At 34.5% G+C, this 18928-nt stretch overlaps 1 protein-coding gene across 1 annotated transcript; it reads left to right on the forward strand.

The window, feature by feature from the left end:
- Nucleotides 1-766: 766 nt before the first annotated feature.
- LOC138305661 (histone-lysine N-methyltransferase PRDM9-like) lies at nt 767-17825 on the forward strand. Its single transcript, XM_069245958.1, has 11 exons — nt 767-947; nt 1982-2045; nt 4253-4418; nt 6733-6861; nt 9821-9900; nt 11256-11403; nt 11924-12000; nt 12593-12796; nt 14736-15006; nt 16818-17137; nt 17170-17825. The coding sequence occupies exons 2-11, from the start codon at nt 2037-2039 to the stop codon at nt 17698-17700; spliced, it is 1935 nt and encodes a 644-aa protein (XP_069102059.1). The 5' UTR covers nt 767-947; nt 1982-2036; the 3' UTR covers nt 17701-17825.
- Nucleotides 17826-18928: the final 1103 nt, after the last annotated feature.

The raw sequence follows: 18928 nt of genomic DNA on the forward strand, positions 1-18928 counted from the left end.
GCCAGGTCCCTGTGTCCTGCAACACGGACATTTCATATATAATACAAACTTTTTTTGAATGATAGTTAGTTCTAAAATAGACCAAAAAAATTACATTTGTTTTCGCTTAACTCTATCTCAGACCATCCAAAACTTTACAGCTTAAAATGCATCAATTTAAAAATAGCTCTGGGATTTCAAATGCAGTAATATGGAGTTTCAAGTTTTTCTTGATTTTAATTATTTTTCCTCTGCTCGAACCTTTACAGCGTGCCTTTTAAATTTAAATATGAAAGTATGAAAGTTGCTAGTCGAATGGATCCCCTCCTGTGTGAGGGCAACTTATGTATCATGTCTCTCTTATAAGTAATAGACTATATTTAAAATAATAATAATAATAATATTTCCATAATTGTGGAACCAAACTGTCATACGTTTCAAGTGAAATACAATGAAGGAAAATAACTTGTTATATACAAAAACTAAATTATCTCCCTTAGACTATTATACTAAGATTATAACATAATCTTGCAACACCCATAATTGTAATCTGTATACACAACAAGTTCTTTTTGAGAAAACAAAGAAGGAAATGACGTCATAAAATTTAAGTGGTGCACAAAAATAATGATGTTTTGAAAATAGATCATTTGATCATTGCAAAATTTTATAAGCTACGTGCCAAACTTGGTGAAAAATTATCGATAGATGAGATAATTCACAAAAGAAAAGTAAAAAAAATATATATAAGTGAGATATAATTAATCAAAAACCGGTGTATATATGATAGACGTCATCAAACGCACCTAGTTTTTCATCCGGGCATTCAAATATTTTCCCGCCTCCCAGATTTTATGACGTAGGCATAGCCTTCATGTTGAATCTTCGACAGCGAGAAGACGAGTTGACCGTATTCGATTCAATCCCCGCTTTCAGTTATTTTCATACTTACATTTTGTAAGAATTGTGTAAGTATGCGTTGATTAAGAAGTTTTCCCCACAATATCCAGGGACATGCAACTACTTAAAGCGCAAGAAATTCAAAATACTTGAAGCAGCCAAGGCCTGGCTCTCAAAACAAAGGTTGCAATGTCTGAGTATCATTGCATTGATTATGTTCAAAGTATAGACATCGATATCGTATATCGTTTTTTTTACGATGATATGAAAATATCCAGCTAAATTTAATAAAAAAAAATAAAAACCTCTTGTTTGGCCATGTACATGTACATGTAGATTCTAAGCCAAATTTTTTTTATCATTTTTTCAAAGTAAACAACAAACTGGTTGTCGCCCATAACTGCCATAAGGCTGCTAGCTACTAGTCTGGGTAAGTAAGTTCTTCAAATTCTTCTTGCCCACTGTTGTCGTACAGCAGCAAATTTATTTTAATTACTGTTTTTGCCATAATAAGCGCCCCTTCCCCTTTTCTGGAGAAGGATTTGTTAGAACTAGGCCTATAAACGCCCCATCCCATGGATTTAACCACAAGAGTTTGACGTTCTGTCAATAATATATAGTATACATATATAAAAAAATATACCCCAATATACTGTTTTTATATAGTATATAGGGGTATTTTTATATATGTATACTATATATTATTGACAGAACGTCAAACTCCTGTGGTTTAACAATGTTTTACATGTGATGTCTATTAAATATCAGCAATGTAGGCCTATCCCATATTACATGAACCTGTGTGTTTTTAATTTAAGTTTGACATGTGAAACTACATGTAACTCACTACACAATAATGTATTTAAAAGATTAAGAGGCATATGCTCGTTTACTGTACAGAAAGAGTTGAAATATGGTTTGTTTTTTGTCCACAACTTACATTTTGGTTTACTTAAGTAGGCCTAATTTAATATATAGCACTCCCCTTTGTTACCCAGGACACTAATTACAGCGAATACGATCACTGATTATGACCTGAACTAATAAACATGTAATTAGAAATTATAATTTATGTAATTTGTCATTTGATCATTTTTTCTAGGTTTGCACAGTATCTGAAATAAGAAAGTGTGAATACATATTTGCAGATCAGCAACATGGCATCGGTAAGTTACTGTTAGAAATGTTGCATCTATTTGCACAAATTACTTTTTTGATATTTTAGAGTCCCATAATAGAATTTGGGAGTCTAGGGGTTTTTTGCTAAAATTCCTGTAGATTTTATATGTACCTACCAGGTATATCTTTTACTGTAACGACTTAATATTATTTTGGAAAAAAGTAATATCCAAATGCTTATTGTTATTTAAAGGTAGGTTTCGCCCAACCAAATTAAAAACTTTGTTGTAAAATCAGATAAACGGAAGAAAAGATGAAAATCGTATTAAAATTACCTCACTTTTAATTTCTTTATGCGTATAAAATTGAAAAAAATGTGTCTTGAATACAAAATTGAAGGAAAACCTTGATTTATTACGATGTCAGCCTAACAGGATAGTATGCAAATGAAGCTGCGATGAATTGTTTTGTCGAAGTTGCGCATGTGCATTGTTACTCACTAAAAGTAAACTAAATGGCTGAATGAAAGCGAGAAAAAAATGTGTCTGAATCGGCAACAAAGAGAAGGAAATTAGAATGAAATTGGTAGCACCCTAGGTTATCTCTAGGGAATGAAACTCAGAAATGGCATGTAGCAATAGAAGAAACAGAAGCCACATCTCAAGCGGAACTTGCCTGGATTCTGTTGGGACTCGTGTTGCACGTGGTAAGTTAAATTTCAACACATACAGCGTCAGACTAACTACATATATGTTTGATGTACTAAGCAAAAGAGCGTATGTAAGTAACATGAAGTGTTTTAGATTATATGATACGTAAAAACAGTCCATCGTACTTCGATTTGTTGTTGTTGTTTTTAAATAAACATGCTGTGGCAAGACTGTCACTGCTATCTGACTTCTTGTTGCACGCTTCCGTTTGTGTATTCGGCCTCGTTTTGAAAAAAAAATCGTCATTTTCCATGTAAAGCTTCACTTCACTCTATTTTTAGAGGAGTATATATATATAGTCAATTACCGTATTCAACCCAATAAGCGCCCTGGGCGCTTAAAAAATGATAAAAAATGAAAAGGTGCTAATAATTCAAAATTATTGCAAATCTATACCGTTTTATGTAGTTTTGGTCTTTATTTATGCCTGGGAAATTAAAATTGAGGCCTCAAAAAAGGGGGGCGCTTTTAGGGACATGGGCGCTTATTGGGTCGAATACGGTAAGCTAGGCAACTGACCTCTCATATTGTTCGCTGTATGCATTGAAAATGATCTGAAGATTATATCTATGTACAGGACAAATTTCAATTTCGTAGTCTTTATATTTCATTGGGCTAAACCTACCTTTGCTTTAATGCAGTTGTAGTTCATTTGATCTGCATGCAATTCTTAAGTTTAAAAACATTAAACATTTAAGTCCAAGGGTCTCGCATCATTTGTCCCTTGTCATGCTTTTTTGCGTCAAACACAGGAAACCTGCATAATTTTTTTCAGAGAAGATATAAATTGTAAAATTTATACATGGTATCGTCTTCCAAGTTCCATGATTTTTAGGTGATGATGTGATTTGGCTGAAACTTCCCTGAAATGTTCCTGATATGATCTTGAAAAAGTGTTGTTATATAGATCTCTGGTTGATCCCAAATCAAAGATGGCTACCATTACACCATATCTAATTAATTTCCTATACGATTATATGTTTTGCCATTGCCCAAGGTAGCCAGATGACTGTTTAGGCCCTTGGGCCTCTTGTTAATTCATTGGTGGCGGGGAGTGATAAAAGTGCTTTCCATTTTCCCCTTGTGAATATAATTATTGAGTAACCCTTAAAGATGCTCCACCGCTGACAAATGGTATTTTTTCACTATTAAAAACAGGAGCAGACGATTAAGTATTTTTCTTCAGTTACAAAAGTTACTTACTTTACACCATTACCACCATTGAAAAGTTTGAGCATCTAATTTTACTTCAAGTTAAAAATATGAAAAATAATTAATTGCATCCCGAAAAAATTCTGTACCACTATATCCTATATGGAATGAACTACTGAATGTGCATGCACCAAAGGCAAAATAAATTATTTAATATTATTTTTTTGTGTTAATTATACTATTATCAACACGATTAAACACCAATTATTGTTCAAATGATGAATATAATTTATGCTCTGTCGGCGGTGGAGCACCTTTAATTTAATCCTTTAAAATGTTTCAAACCAAAATGATGAAAATGTCGTATCTATGTAATTGATTATCTTATTCAGAAATTCCCAGATTTTGGCATGCAGCCTCTGGACTTCTCCAAGCTGGACAAGCAAAATGACGACATAGATGAATTCTTCACTAAAGCACAGCTCTCCAATATGTCTGAATATGAGAAACTGCGATTTAGGAACATGAGGAAAAATTATGAAATGATGGCGTCTCTAGGTATTCAGTTCAATAGATCAGCACAATATTGTTTGCATCATTTATATTTGATTGGTTGAGACATTTATTTTCATGCTATCAGACAGGAAGGGTATGATGTACCATATTTACCTTAATTAGTACCAGGGTGCTTAAAAAATTGTAACAAAGGTTGTGGGGTGGGGGTTTGGGGTGGACTTTTTACAGAGCTTTTTATCACTGCTTTCGGAATAGGGCCAGTGGCATTGATTTGGGAAAATGTGCAACAAAATCAAGATTTAGAAAAAAAATAATGAAATGAAATAAAGCGTAAAAAAATAAGATTTTTTTTATTGCCAGAGCAGTCTGGTTTATATACTATTCTGAAGGCAATTCACAAATATTTCAAGCCTTTAAGTTCATGCAATATTTTTGGAAAGTTTACAAGGAACTTTGATTTTGGGAAATTTAAAGCTTGAATATTGGGAAACATTTAAAGGCTTTGCCATGGGGAATTTTAGGCCCCAAATTATGCTGAAAAAAAGTCCTGTAATAGGTAACGAAAATGGAAGTTGTGGACAAAAAAACTTAAAAACTCAGCCATATTTTAACTCGTTCTGTTCTCACAGGCTTAGACACTAACTTTATTGAATTGGAGATTGCCAGCCTCCCTTAAGGATGTATTCTTCTGAGGTTTCAGTCCCGTTGAAGTCTCGTTTCGACAAAAATCAAAGAAGTTATGAGATTTTCAAATACAATTTATCAATATCTGTAGCAAGTTGCCTGTTGCAAATTTTGTCAAAAAATTACAGTTCTAACTTTAGCAGATTTTTTTATACAGGGATTTTAAGAAATGGCCCATTTGGCGGCCATTTTGAAATTTTGTCTTTTTTCGATTTGAGTAGAGCCAAAGTTTTACATTTTTTTACTGAAATTGTTTTTACTTAAATCATCACTGCACCAGCTTTTTTAGCTGTATCGAGTTAATTTTTGCTGTAAATCTTTACTTGGTTCGTGATAATTAAAAAATTGAGCATTAATATGTGAAATGATTCACTTTTTTCACTTTATTTTTTTACATTTAATGGTAATTTGAGCGCTTTTATTTTTTACTCTAAAATACTGAAAAATAACAAATACTCAAGTGGGGCAAAAAAGTTAGCACACGGACCCCCCATTTTTCTGCCTGATTTTTGAAAGAACAACCCTTTCCCTATTGATATACAAAATATAAAAAAAAGTTTAATACCAGAACTTTTTCTATAAAGGGTTAGATTTGGCAAAAATGGCTGAAAATGGTGCATTTTGTAGCTCAAAATTAACGGGTAGGGGTAGCATATGTTGTTATTCTGAGAAAACATATTAGTCTTATGAATCAAAACTGGTATATTTTAAAAGAAGAACTACTGGAAAATAAATCCTACAAACATTAATGCATATCAAACACCTCATGAGGAAATTATGGCTTTAATCTCTTGTGTATATGGTCAAAAAATCCAATATTTTGTCAACTAGGTATCTTTGAGTGACAGTAGCTCAAAAACGAGCACACGGACATATGTTTTTTCTTTCATTTTCTTTCATTGTATGAACTCCTCTTTCCAAAAATCTATATGAGAAAAAAAGTTTAATACAAGAAAATTTTGACTTCTCAGAGGAGTACATCCTTAAGAAAGAAAATGAGGGCCATGGAAAAAATCTTGAGGCCAAAATTCTATACAGGCAATTAGTTTATAGCTGGCTATTAGGTATTTTTGTCTAAAACAAAATGTTCAAATAGAAGTTTATTTTAACTGCATGATAAAAGAAAAAAAAAATGATACTATATAATGTAGAGTTAAAATGTCACCGTAAGTAAATTTACAAAAATTAGGCCAAAAAAAATTATATGCATGTTTCAGGTTACATGACTGAAAAAAATAGGGTAGGTCGGTCGGGAATTTATTTTATTTTTTTATTTTAATTTTTTTTAGGAGAGGTGGGGGAGGGGTTGAGTTGCTTTATTACTACATTATAAAGTAATTTGTCTTTCAGGCTTTAGGCTGGCTAGAAGTCTTTTATTTCTCATTACCATAATTGAACTTTATCGGGATAAACTTAAAGCCAGCGTAAAAATCTTAATTGAAAACTTCACACACTACATTTTTTTTTTGAAAAAGTGTGATAAAATAGGTAGGGTCGGAGGTAAAAACTAGGGTAGGTAGGGGTACCTGAAACATACATATTTTTTTTTTGGCCTTACTGATCGTTTCAGCCCTTAATGTATACCACAAAGTTTTATATGAAATTGGATCATTGAGCAAGTTGAAAAAGCACTGAAGTATCTGTGACTAATATAACCATTTTCAACCAAAAGGATTGCCTGCCATTAAACCAGACTTTATGAAAAGTCGCCGTGGAAGGACAAAGAGGAAGAAGGTAGATTTGTCTGATGACAGTGATGATGAGTGGACTCCTGCTTCTGAGAGGAGAAAGAGTCAAAGAGGTATCTGAACATGTTTTCCAGATGAGAAAGTGTAGGTACTGTAGGGTAGAAACATTAAATTTTTGTACTGCAAAATCCTTTTTATTAATTAGCCCACACTCTGATGGTGGTGGGCTATTCAAGTCACCTTTCGTCTGTGGTCTGTAATCCACCCGTTAACAATTCTTGTTAAAGCTATTTCTCAGAAACTGAGAAAGTGCCAAAGGGATCTTTTTTTCAAATTTTATATGTAGGTTCCCCTCAGGCCCTAGTTGTGCAATGCAATTTGGGACTGATCTGTCAGCAAGATGGCCGACATGCAGGCAGCCATCTTGGATTTTGATAGTTAAAGATTGTTACCGCTATTTCTCAGAAAGTACTGAAGGGATCTTTCTTAAATGTCATATGTAGGTTCCCCAGCTAGGACCCTAGTTGTGCATATTGCATTTTTTGATTGATTGGTCAACAAGATGGCCGTCAGGTAGCCATATAGGATTTTGATAGTTATCGCTATTTGTCTGCAATTACTGAAGGGATATCTCTCATATTTCATGCGTAGTTTCCCCTTAGGCTTTAGTTGTGCATAGTACCTTTGGGACTGATTGGTCAACAAGATGGCCTTCCTGCGGCCATCTTGGATTTCACCGCTGATTCTCAGAAAGCAATAAAGCGATCTGTCTTAAATGTCATATGTTGTATATTTGAAAAAGTTTGAAAAGCAGGGAAAAGATCCTTCTTTCCATGCATTGTCAGACATAGATCATTCTATGGTGGGCGCCAAGATCCCTCTGGGATCTCTTGTTGGTTATGCGAAAGTTTTGATCCAAGTACTAGGGCTGCCGCGGTTAACCGGTATATTGGGGTATTGCAATGCACCACCAAAAAATATTATACCGCGATACAGTTTACCTGTACCGGTTTTTTACCGTATTTTCCGGACAATAAACCGCACCTGTGTATAAGCCGCAGAGGCCTTTTTTACGATTTTTTCAGGTTTTGTACACGTATAAGACGCACCGTAATATAAGCCGCACCCAAAAGTTAGGCCCATGCACCCACGTAACCATATGTGTTTCATGTTTCTGATACGATCGATCTCTATTGAAGTACGATAATGCTTATAGATGTTTATAATCACAAAAACTGTCTGTAAACTTATGCTGTATATATATAACAAATAAAAACTCACTATGGTGTAAATATCTTTAGCATAATGGACTTGGTCATGTTTCTGTTCGTTGTTTATTCTGCCATTACGTAAGCCAACTTGTGTGTAAACAAACATGGCGGCCGTACGAATCCATGCTTACTCTCTCTCATATTTCAGCATGCCGGTTAAAATACTTTCTTAAGTATGGATATGATTTTATTTTATCTCTATTTTGAAATATTTCGCATATTTATTATATTGATGTGTAAAGGATTACTATTACTACATATTTTTCTTAGTATCATAATTTCATTAATTTAATATAATTAAAACGTCCTGTCATTAAAACAAAACCAGCAAGTTGTATTTGTTTTCCTTTCCGATAATATGAAGCCATGTGGGTATCCCTTTCGTTTTCATTCGATTCAGATGTCTGTCAAATGTTTGTAACTAACGTGTACAATGTTCAAATGATTCAAACATTTGCATGACGTTGAATATAAACAATATGGCATTAGGCTAGTTTCTGAAATATTATCAAGCTGATTCGCTCCATCAATCAACAATACCGGAATAATTCTCTAAACACATTTAAGGCCTGGTGAGTATATATGGCTGCAAGGATTTTGACAGCTATTTGAGGCTTTATCGTCCGCCGCCATTTTCGAATTCCTACACGTGTCAAAACAACACTGCAAGCCGATCAGCCCTTTGAAGTTTAATCACGATCGTAAGCTTATTTTGCCAAGACAATTGTACATAAATTTGTTCATTATTAAAGTTCAAAAGTGTAAAAATTTGCAGACTCTATCATGTTTAGTTATTGCATTATTAGATTACGATCGTCTGTAGCCTAGCGTTATCACAAACAGACTCGTATTTTTTAAGACAAGAACCTCACATTTGAACATTTTTGTTCAACAACACGGTTCAAATCGATGTAAAACTACATAACATAGCACTGTATGTTTGTATAATGTAAAGGGTGTTTGTATTATGGAATACATACAAAATAGACACCACATATGTTAAGTTCAAAATATTGCAATACATATATATCACAATACAGTTGTTGTATCACAATATATCGTGGTATGCTTCTGCCGTATCGCGGCAGCCCTACCAAGTACTATGCGCATCAGGGTCAATATATTGTAATACATAATAGTTTGTTCCGATAAATCAATTTAGTCGATGTCTAGTCGTTTCTACCCCTGAATTGATTAATCGATCTTCGTTTATCATGATCGATCACAATTTGACTATGCCTAACTAACATTTACAATATATAATGATAAGAATTTTGTGTGTCACGGAGGGACCGTGTTTCTCGCTAAGGAAACTATCGTAATATATTGGCCGATCCAGCGTTTTATCGTGAAAACAATTTCAAAAAAATGTAGCAATTATAGACAATATTACATATCTTCATTTTCCTATGTAAATGTGTGAAAGACGATCCCCGCTCCAACATCATGATATATGGATTTTCATGAAAACAAATGTGAAAATAGATTGGTAATTTCGCAGAAAAGTGAATAAAAAGTAAATAAAATGAAATCAATCATTGGAGTGAAATAAACTTCAGCTCATGATCGATCTTTGGTCAATCATCAATCACTTGCTTGGAAATAATGATCGATCATGGAAATACAATATGTATTGCAATACATCAACACAATATTGCAATATATCGCAATACGCTTTTACCGTATCATGGCACCCTTATACACTATATGGGTAATATGCAAATTTCATGTTTTCAAATCGTTTAACTGTGTAAATCTATACTAAGAATTGGCATTTTAATCTAATCATATTGTATTTTAGATAAGAGACCAGTACCTGAGTTTACTTTTCCCATCAAACAAGAAGTTGATACAATACCTAAGAAACCAACAAAACAGAAGGTATGACTATTTATTTTGGGCTCCCATCTTTTAGTGTGATGCTGAACTCTAGTAATCACTGTCCGCCTGTCTCTTAAAGCCTGACTGCAATTGGTTTTCGAAGATTTCTTTGAAAGCCTATAGGCATATATATCCATTTTTGCAGTTTTATTATATTAGGTCTTGAAATTGTACATTGCCTTATAGCTTATAGTATATATATCTACAATAGGTAGGTTCAAAGTTTTCCTGAGAAATTCCAAGGTTATCTCTGAATTGGACCCTGAGGTGATACATTTCAAAATAGTCCAACTTTAATAAAAATTGGTATTAAGGATACAGTATTGTTGATTATTTGGGACTCTGAATATCATATGATAATAGATTTTATCGGAGGTATTAAAATTTAGTAAAATTGGTTTAAATGAAAAACATTTGTTTAATTTCATTGAAAATTTGTACATAACTACTGGGAAGATCTGAGCTACCTTTAGGGTGGGGGATGTTTTTCATGGGCGAGTAATCAGTATGCAGGTGAAAATGGTTTGAATGTGTATAAGAAATTATAATATACAAAATTAACAGCTGTAGCTTATGAAAGGTGTGAAAATTCAAAATTATCTGATTTTGTGATTTCAGTGAAAATTGGTATAGATGTTTTGGGGAATATTGAACACAACAGCTATCATAAATACATGGTTACCGTTAGCCAGTGTCATGTACAATTATGAAAAATAAAAAAATTATTAATATAAACCTTTGGCAAGTCAATGTAATGCTGTAAACCATGATAATAGTTTGATTATTATATTTTATGCAGTTTGTATTGATAAATTCTGACCAGATACATTTATGTTATGTCATAGACTTTGAAGATATTAATTTACTTAAAGGCCCACCACCTTTCCGAAACGGCTTTTAATTTTTGAAATGGGAATGTAAAATGTGATTAATAATTTTGTAGAGTCGCAAAAGTTATTAACTTACCGTTAATACTACACCTATCATCACCTTCTGAACAATTTGATTGAAATAAATAAAACGTTAATTTTCATAACGCGGGTCGTCTTATGTTTCCCGCCGTCGTCCTAAATACCGCGCGGTAGTTGACTATCACTGCGCCAGACGGCAAAACAGCGAAATAACTCTCAGCTGTTGTCATATATTACGCAGGAATCTTGCATATGTTTGGTGTTGTAACCTCATCTTAGGCCATCGATATGTATTTTCTGATGTTATTAATGTTTTTAATAAACCTTTATATTTTGCTCCGGAAAGGTAGTGGGCCTTTAAAATAAACCATGTATGATGAAGCATATATTTCATGATAAAAATGTGATTCCTATGAAATTTTCTGCATTATTCTTCTGTTTTAGAAACCTGAGACAATAACAAAGCCTGAACAAGAAAAACCTAAAAGGAAAACTGCAAGTAAGGAGCCGACACACACATACCCTTTGAGACCTGCTGCCTCAGCTGTTAGCTACATGAAGATTGAGGTTCCAGATGACGATGAATTTCTTTGTAAGTATTTAATAGACAACAAAATCAGTTAAAATTGGTGTAAAAAGTGTTGTCCTGATGATCGATGTATAATCGAAAAGACAACCGATTTCAATTAACCTCACAAGAAGGAGTTAATTAATTAGCTTCACTAAAAATTGTTCCTTTAAAGAATACAATTCAGGAAGTAAAATGTATTAAGCTGCCAGTGGCCAAACAATCGAAGAATGCAATCTGTATCTTCTATACTTAGTATTTTCACCATCTGACTCAATTTGAAAACAACATTTCGCAGCTGTTAGGTATTTTCATGAAAGGTGAATAACTCCATAAACTACATTTTGCAAACCCTGCAACTATTTTGTCCTTGACAGAATTTTTACAGTAATTATTTGATTGTCCAATCAGAAAGGTTACCAGAACGTGACCCTTATTAGGATGTTGTCAATGTAACAAAGTGTGAACAAGGATTTATATTTTAATAAGATTTGAAAAGTATATATTAAATTATGAGCACCATGCATGTGTTTGCTGTTTAAAGATTGTGAGGAATGTAACAAGGAATATGAAGGAGATTGTCCTGTTCATGGTCCGCTGAACATTGTTGAGGATACTGAGGTATGAACATGAGATACTGAAAAATACATTGAAAATTTTAGTACATGTTGGAGATCTATCTGCATGATTCCCTTATATCAAATTTGATTACCACAATTGTTCCGTTTTATTTGATTGAAGTTGTTAAATAGTGAGTCAAGTCCTTCAATAACGAACAAAGACACCTTACTCTGAAGAGTATGGTCAAATAGCCACATTTTTTGCCATTTTGGAACATATCTTTTTTAAAGTTTTATGATACATGTATATGATTGAATGCCGTTGCTACGGCTTTACAGTACAGTTTTACAAATGTGATGTCTGTGGTAAGGGGTTAATTTGTGTAGAGGTTGACTAACAATGACTATACACCAATTTTAGTGGAAAGTCAATGAATGATTCAGATTTCCACTAAAATTCCCTGTATTAAGCATCAAAATATCCAATATATGGGATATTTTGATGCTTAATACAGAGAATGGCTCTTAATTCGCATCAACAATATGATAACCTCTTTAAATGGCTACATGTATTTATGATCACTTCAAATGAATCAAATCAAGGCTCAATTTAATTAAATCTTCTTTCATGATTATGTGATTTTTAATTCCAGATTGTGGATGTTAAGCTCAAAGGAAAAGACCGATCTCTCTATACTTTACCACCTGGCCTTTCTGTACGGGAATCATCAATACCAAATGCTGGTCTGGGTGTTTGGTCTGATCATGAGATTCTACCAAGGACAAGATTTGGTCCATACAAGGGCATGGAAACACAGGATTTAGACAAAGCACACTCAACCGGATATGCCTGGCAGGTAAATCATAAATATTCTTCAAAGGCTGTGATTCTTTCTTCAGTAAAATTTATTCAAAATCATCAAAGTCATCAAAGTCTCTTTTTTTCTTAAATTAAATTACTTGTTATAAAATTCTACTGAAATTTCCCTGAAATGTTTCTGACATGGTCCTACACTAAGTGTTGTATGTATTTAGAGAAAGGAAGGGCCGTCAAAGAAATTTAGGCCCTTCTCATGAATGTTCTGAAGGAATCTGTCTCAAATTCTATAGTCGTCGCTCATGGACTCTAGTAGTATATTGGAAGTTTAGAATGCTCAAAAATAAAGATGGCTGACAGGCAGCTATCTCGGATTTTGATAGTTGAGTTTTGTTACTGCTGTTTCTCAGAAAGTGCTAAAGGGATCTCTCTGAGATTTCATGTAGGTTTCTCTTTGTCCCTAGCCATTTTATTAGGTCACCTGAGACGAAGTCTCAAGTGACCTATTCTAATCGCCTTTTGTCCGTCATCGTCCGTCGTGTGTTTGTGAACAATTTACATTTTCGACTTCTTCTCAAAAACTACTGAAGCAATTTCAATGAAATTTCAACAAACCTTCCAAGGCATATGGCCAATTAAAATTGTGAATTATATGACCCCCACCCACCAGAGGGCTGTGGGAGGGGCCAAAAGAGGTAAAACTGACCAAAAGTTCAAAAATCTTCTTCTCCACTCACGGATATGGTAGAATCAAATTCTCCTCACAGATGGAAAGGTCTCAAGGCCCTCTACACAAATTGTGAATTATATGACCCTGGGGTCTCAGGTTTCCCCCTGGGGAGGGGGTTAAGTTTACTATAGTTTATGTAGTGAAAACACTTTTGCAGAGCATTATTTTGTCATTTATTATAGAAAACTAGTCAAATGTTGTCAGAATTATCCTTATAAGATAACCATTGAATCCTATTAACAAATTTTCCATGTCTGACCCCCAGGGGCCTTAGGGGCAGGGCTAAAAGGGGTCAAATAGGCTTAAACTTATGTTTGGCCTGTATAGCATGCTGGGATGAAGGGCAACCAAAGTTGTGAAAATTAATGACCTTGACCTACTTTCAAGGTCACAGGAGTCAAATAGGCTAAGATCTTTGAACGACTTCTTCTAACTAACCAAAAGTTTCAGGGTTCTCATATTTAGTTTGTGGTATGCTGGGATGAAGAGTTACCAAAGTTGTGAAAATGCATGACCTTGATCTACTTTCAAGGTCACAAGGGGTCAAATAGGCTAAAATCTTTGATCAACTTCTAACTAATAAAAAAAGTCTTGGGTACTCGTATTTGGCCTGTGGTATGCCTGGAATAAAGGGCAACCAAAGTTGTGAAAATGAATTACCTTGACCAACTTTCAAGGTCACAGGAATCAAATAGGCTAAGATCTTTGAACGACTTCTTCTAACTAACCAAAAGTTTCAGGTTACTCATTTTTGGCCTATGGTATGCTGGGATAAAGGGCATCCAAAGCTGTGAAATTGAATGACCTTGACCTTTTTCCAAGGTTACAGGGGGTAAAATTGGCAAAAAATCTTTGAACAACTTTTTCTAACTAACCAAAAGGTCCAGGGTACTCATATTTAGCCTGTGGTATGCTGGGATAAAGGGCGACCAAATTTGTGAAATTGAATGACCTTGACCTACTATCAAGATCACATTGGTCAAATTATATAAAATCTTGAATTTTGAACTTCTTCTAAAGTTCTACCAGTGTAATTTAGCCAACACTTGGGTGAAATGATCCTGACATGGTCCTGACCAAGTGTTGTTATATTTTATGTCCATCCTAAATCCAAGATGGTGGCCTTACCCGCCCTCTTGTATAATTCTATAGAGAAGAATGAAAACAGAATTAAGAGAAGAGATATGCTGAGTAAAGATTTGTCTGTCATGTAGGAAATCATTGAGATGTACATTTATTATTCTTTCAGATTTATGAAAATGGAAGACCAAGCCATTTCATTGACGCCTTTGATAAAGTTCACTCTAATTGGATGAGGTATGTGAATTGTGCCAGGACAGAAGAGGAGCAGAACATGACAGCCTACCAACACCAAGGCCAAATATATTACCGGACCCACAAAGTCATCCGACCTGGCAGTGAATTGTTAGTTTGGTATGGGGAGGAGTACAGTGATGAGCTGGGCATCAGGAGGAACGAGGATCCAATGGAACTAAAGCCATTCACTGTCAATGGAACAAGTAAGACATGCAGTTTTACATATGTAACCCAACTTTACGGCTACATAATTTTGTGTTTTTAGCTCCCCTGGCTAAAAGAGTTTATGTCTTGTGTGACACAGCATCTGGTTTTCCGTCCAGCTATCATACGTCAACATGTCCTTTAAATTGCTACTCATCATAAGAGTTCTACATGAATTGTAACCAAAACAGGCCAGAAACATTCTTGGGCAAAGGGGAACAGTTTGTATAAATATTAGCTCTGAAACCCCCATTAGTTAGGAATTAAAATTGTACAACTGGTTGAGTGCCCCCAAGGGGTCTGAGGGGTGGTGCTAAAAGGGGTCACTTTGGCTATTTCCATATACTGTAAACCAACTTTTATTTGCGTGCGATCTACTTTCGCAAATTTTGCAATCGTCTTAAAATTTATGAAAGTTTCTTAATTTCCATTTGTATGGCTATAGTTCAAAATGCTCTGTTAGCATAAAGATTATGTAATCTTGGTCAATACTAGCCACAATATATTTTCTTGGCTAGAGAGAACTTCTCTTTAGCTCGATCAGTTGAGCTTTAGACTAGTAATCATAGTACCATACTTATTCGGCCCAATTAGCGCCCATGTTTCTATAAGCACTCCTCTTCTCTTTGAGGCATCAATTTCAATTGCTGGGGCATAAATAAAGGCTAAAACTATAAAACCTGTATAGATTTCCAATAATTTTGTCTTATTAAGCATCTTTTTGTTTTTGTCAATTTCTTTAAACGTCTTGGGCACTTATTGGTTTGAATATGATAATATTTTATACGTATACATTCACATTTGACATGGTGGGTAAAGGCCTTGAAAAGTCCTTGAATTCATGTGTTGGCCTTGAAAGTCCTTAAATTAAGAGTTTGGCCTTGAAAAGTCCTTGAATTAACCAAAAGGCCTTGAAAAGTCCTTGAAAAATATATTAGTTCTAAAATGACAATGATTCCTCATTCAAAATTTGTATTATAGCGTAAAATGAACATGAAATTTGATCAAAATTGCGGCAGAAAAGTTGTGGGAATCAACCTGAAATCCATATTTATTAATTCCGGACTCCGGACCATGTTCTCATTCTGATTCAGACATATCCTAGAACTTCTTTCCATGAACTATTTATTAACTCGTAATCATCAGTGATGGTAAATGATCAATTAAACTATTGTTCCAGAATTTGTAGCCGACAGAACATTTGATTTTTGTATTGATTGATTCTAAATTTGATTTCAATGGGGCCTTGAAAATGACAAAAAAGGCATTGAAAAGTCCTTGAAAAATATATAAGTTCTAAAATGACAATGATTCCTCATTCAAAATTTATATTATGGCGCAAAATGAACATGAAATTTGATCAAAATTGCGGCAGAAAAGTTGTGGGAATCAACCTGAAATCCATATTTTTTAATTCCTCAGGACTCCGGACCGATGTTCTCATTCTGAAATTCAGACATATCCTAGAACTTCTTTCCATGACACTATTTATTAAGCTCGTAATCATCAGTGATGGTAAATCGATCAAAAAACTTTGGAAAGAAATTTGTTTCCGATCAGAACATTTGATTTTTGTATTAATTGATTCTAAATTTGATTTCAATGGGGCCTTGAAAATGACAAAAATGGGATGAAAAGTCCTTAAAAATTCCTGGAATATTTTTTTAACATTTCTGTACGAACTATGTTTGAGGAAGTAAGAATTTAAATAATTGTAAATAATGTTATTATACTTTGTTTTTTTCCCTCAACGATGTTGCCCTTTCTGTGGAAAGTGCTTCAGCTCAGAGAAATGCTTACTCGGACACAGTCACAAAAATCAAGCATGGCATCCTCAGACACATACAGGAAAAGAACCTTACAAATGTGATGTTGTGGAAAGAAAGATTTAGCAAGCACAGTAACTACAGACACATTCAGGACACATACAGGAGAGAAAAACCTTACAAATGTGATGTCTGTGGTAAGGGGTTTAATCAGACACAAAACCTACAGACACACATCAGGACACATACAGGAGAGAAACCTTACAAATGTGATGTCTGTGGTAAGGGGTTTAGTGACTCACAAACCTACAGAAACACATCAGGACACATACAGGAGAGAAACCTTACAAATGTGATGTCTGTGGTAAGGGGTTTAATCAGACACAAAACCTACAGACACACATCAGGACACATACAGGAGAGAAACCTTACAAATGTGATGTCTGTGGTAAGGGGTTTAGTGTGGCACATAGCCTACAGACACACATCAGGATACATACAGGAGAGAAACCTTACAAATGTGATGTCTGTGGTAAGGGGTTTAGTCAGGCAGGTGACCTACAGACACACCTCAGGACACATACAGGAGAGAAACCTTACAAATGTGATGTCTGTGGTAAGGGGTTTAGTCAGGCAGGTGACCTACAGAAACACCTCAGGACACATACAGGAGAGAAACCTTACAAATGTGATGTCTGTGGTAAGGGGTTTAGTCAGACAGGTCACCTACAGACACACATCAGGACACATACAGGAGAGAAACCTTACAAATGTGATGTCTGTGGTAAGGGGTTTAGTCAGGCACAATACCTACAGACACACATCAGGATACATACAGGAGAGAAACCTTACAAATGTGATGTCTGTGGTAAGGGGTTTATTAACTCGAGTAATCTTAAACAACATAAAAAATCACATGAAATGTAATGACTATGAAGCATGTTATCTATATTATGTAGCAATTTACAACGTGATGTTTGTAATAACAGATTATTTATATACACTTTTTGCTTTAATTATATTTATATAAATATTGTTATATGAGACATAATCAATTTATATTTGTATATGTCATATTGTGTTTGCATCTGCACCATGAATAAATTATATTGTGCAACCATTTTCTTGTGTTATGATATGTCTTTACAAGGCTTTCATGCTCCAGAAATCAATTTCAGTCATCAGTTTCAAAATGTTAATTTTGTAATGAAATGTACATCAAAACTGCTTAACAGAGCTTCTTAAAGGCCCACTACCTTGCCGGAGCAAAATTTAAAGGTTTCTTAAAAACATTAATAACAAAAGAAAATATATATCGATGGCTTAAGATGAGGTAACAACACCAAACATATGCAAGATTTCCTGTCTAATGTACGATAACAGTGGAGATTCATTTCGCTGTTTTGCCGTCTGGCGCAGTGATAGTCAACTACCGCGCGGCATTTAGGACGACGGCGGGAAACATGAAACGACCCGCGTTATGAAAATTAACATTTTTATTTATTGTAATTAAACAGTTCTGAAGGTGATGATAAGTGTGTTAGTAAACGTATAGTTGATAACTTCTGCGACTCTACAAAATTATTGATCTCGTTTTACATTCCTTTTTTTTAAATTAAAAGCCGTTTCTGAAAGGTAGTGGCCCTTTAAACATGTCGATTACAGACACTGGTGATTTTCTGACTAAAACTATTTAACCCTTTCCCTTTCATAGTATCTGCTACACACCTTGTAAATGACATACAGAAAATACCATGCCAACCACAGGGACCTGGCACGAAAATTTTTAACCAACAGTATACATATATATATTATTATAGCATTATATTATAGTATCTATAATACTATAATATATATATGTATACTGTTGGTTAAAAATTTTCGTGCCACCAGGTCCCTGTGATGCCAACAACACTTACATAAGATACTTTAGGAAATATGAACGTAACAGCAAGCCTTATAGTTCAGTAAGCTTAAGAAACACCAGTAAAGGCCTATAATCTCCAAATAATTGCATTCCGGACAGTCGTTTTAAGATATATTATTGTCATCATGTATCGAGCGCCGTGCTTATACTTTTTCATTTAAACGACTTCTCAAAAACTGAAAGGCCAAGGCTACTGGTAATTGGCCTGCAGCATGCATGCTAGGATGA

The sequence above is a fragment of the Argopecten irradians genome, chromosome 13 (assembly GCF_041381155.1).
Source record: "Argopecten irradians isolate NY chromosome 13, Ai_NY, whole genome shotgun sequence".
NCBI lineage: Eukaryota > Metazoa > Mollusca > Bivalvia > Pectinida > Pectinidae > Argopecten > Argopecten irradians.

What these genes read in the sequence shown, in the direction of transcription:
- LOC138305661 (XM_069245958.1), top strand. An exon ending in CAACCGGATATGCCTGGCAG is followed by an intron (nt 12,797 to 14,735) that starts GTAAATCATAAA and finishes TTATTCTTTCAG; the next exon opens with ATTTATGAAAATGGAAGACC. An exon ending in ATTCACTGTCAATGGAACAA is followed by an intron (nt 15,007 to 16,817) that starts GTAAGACATGCA and finishes ACTCGGACACAG; the next exon opens with TCACAAAAATCAAGCATGGC.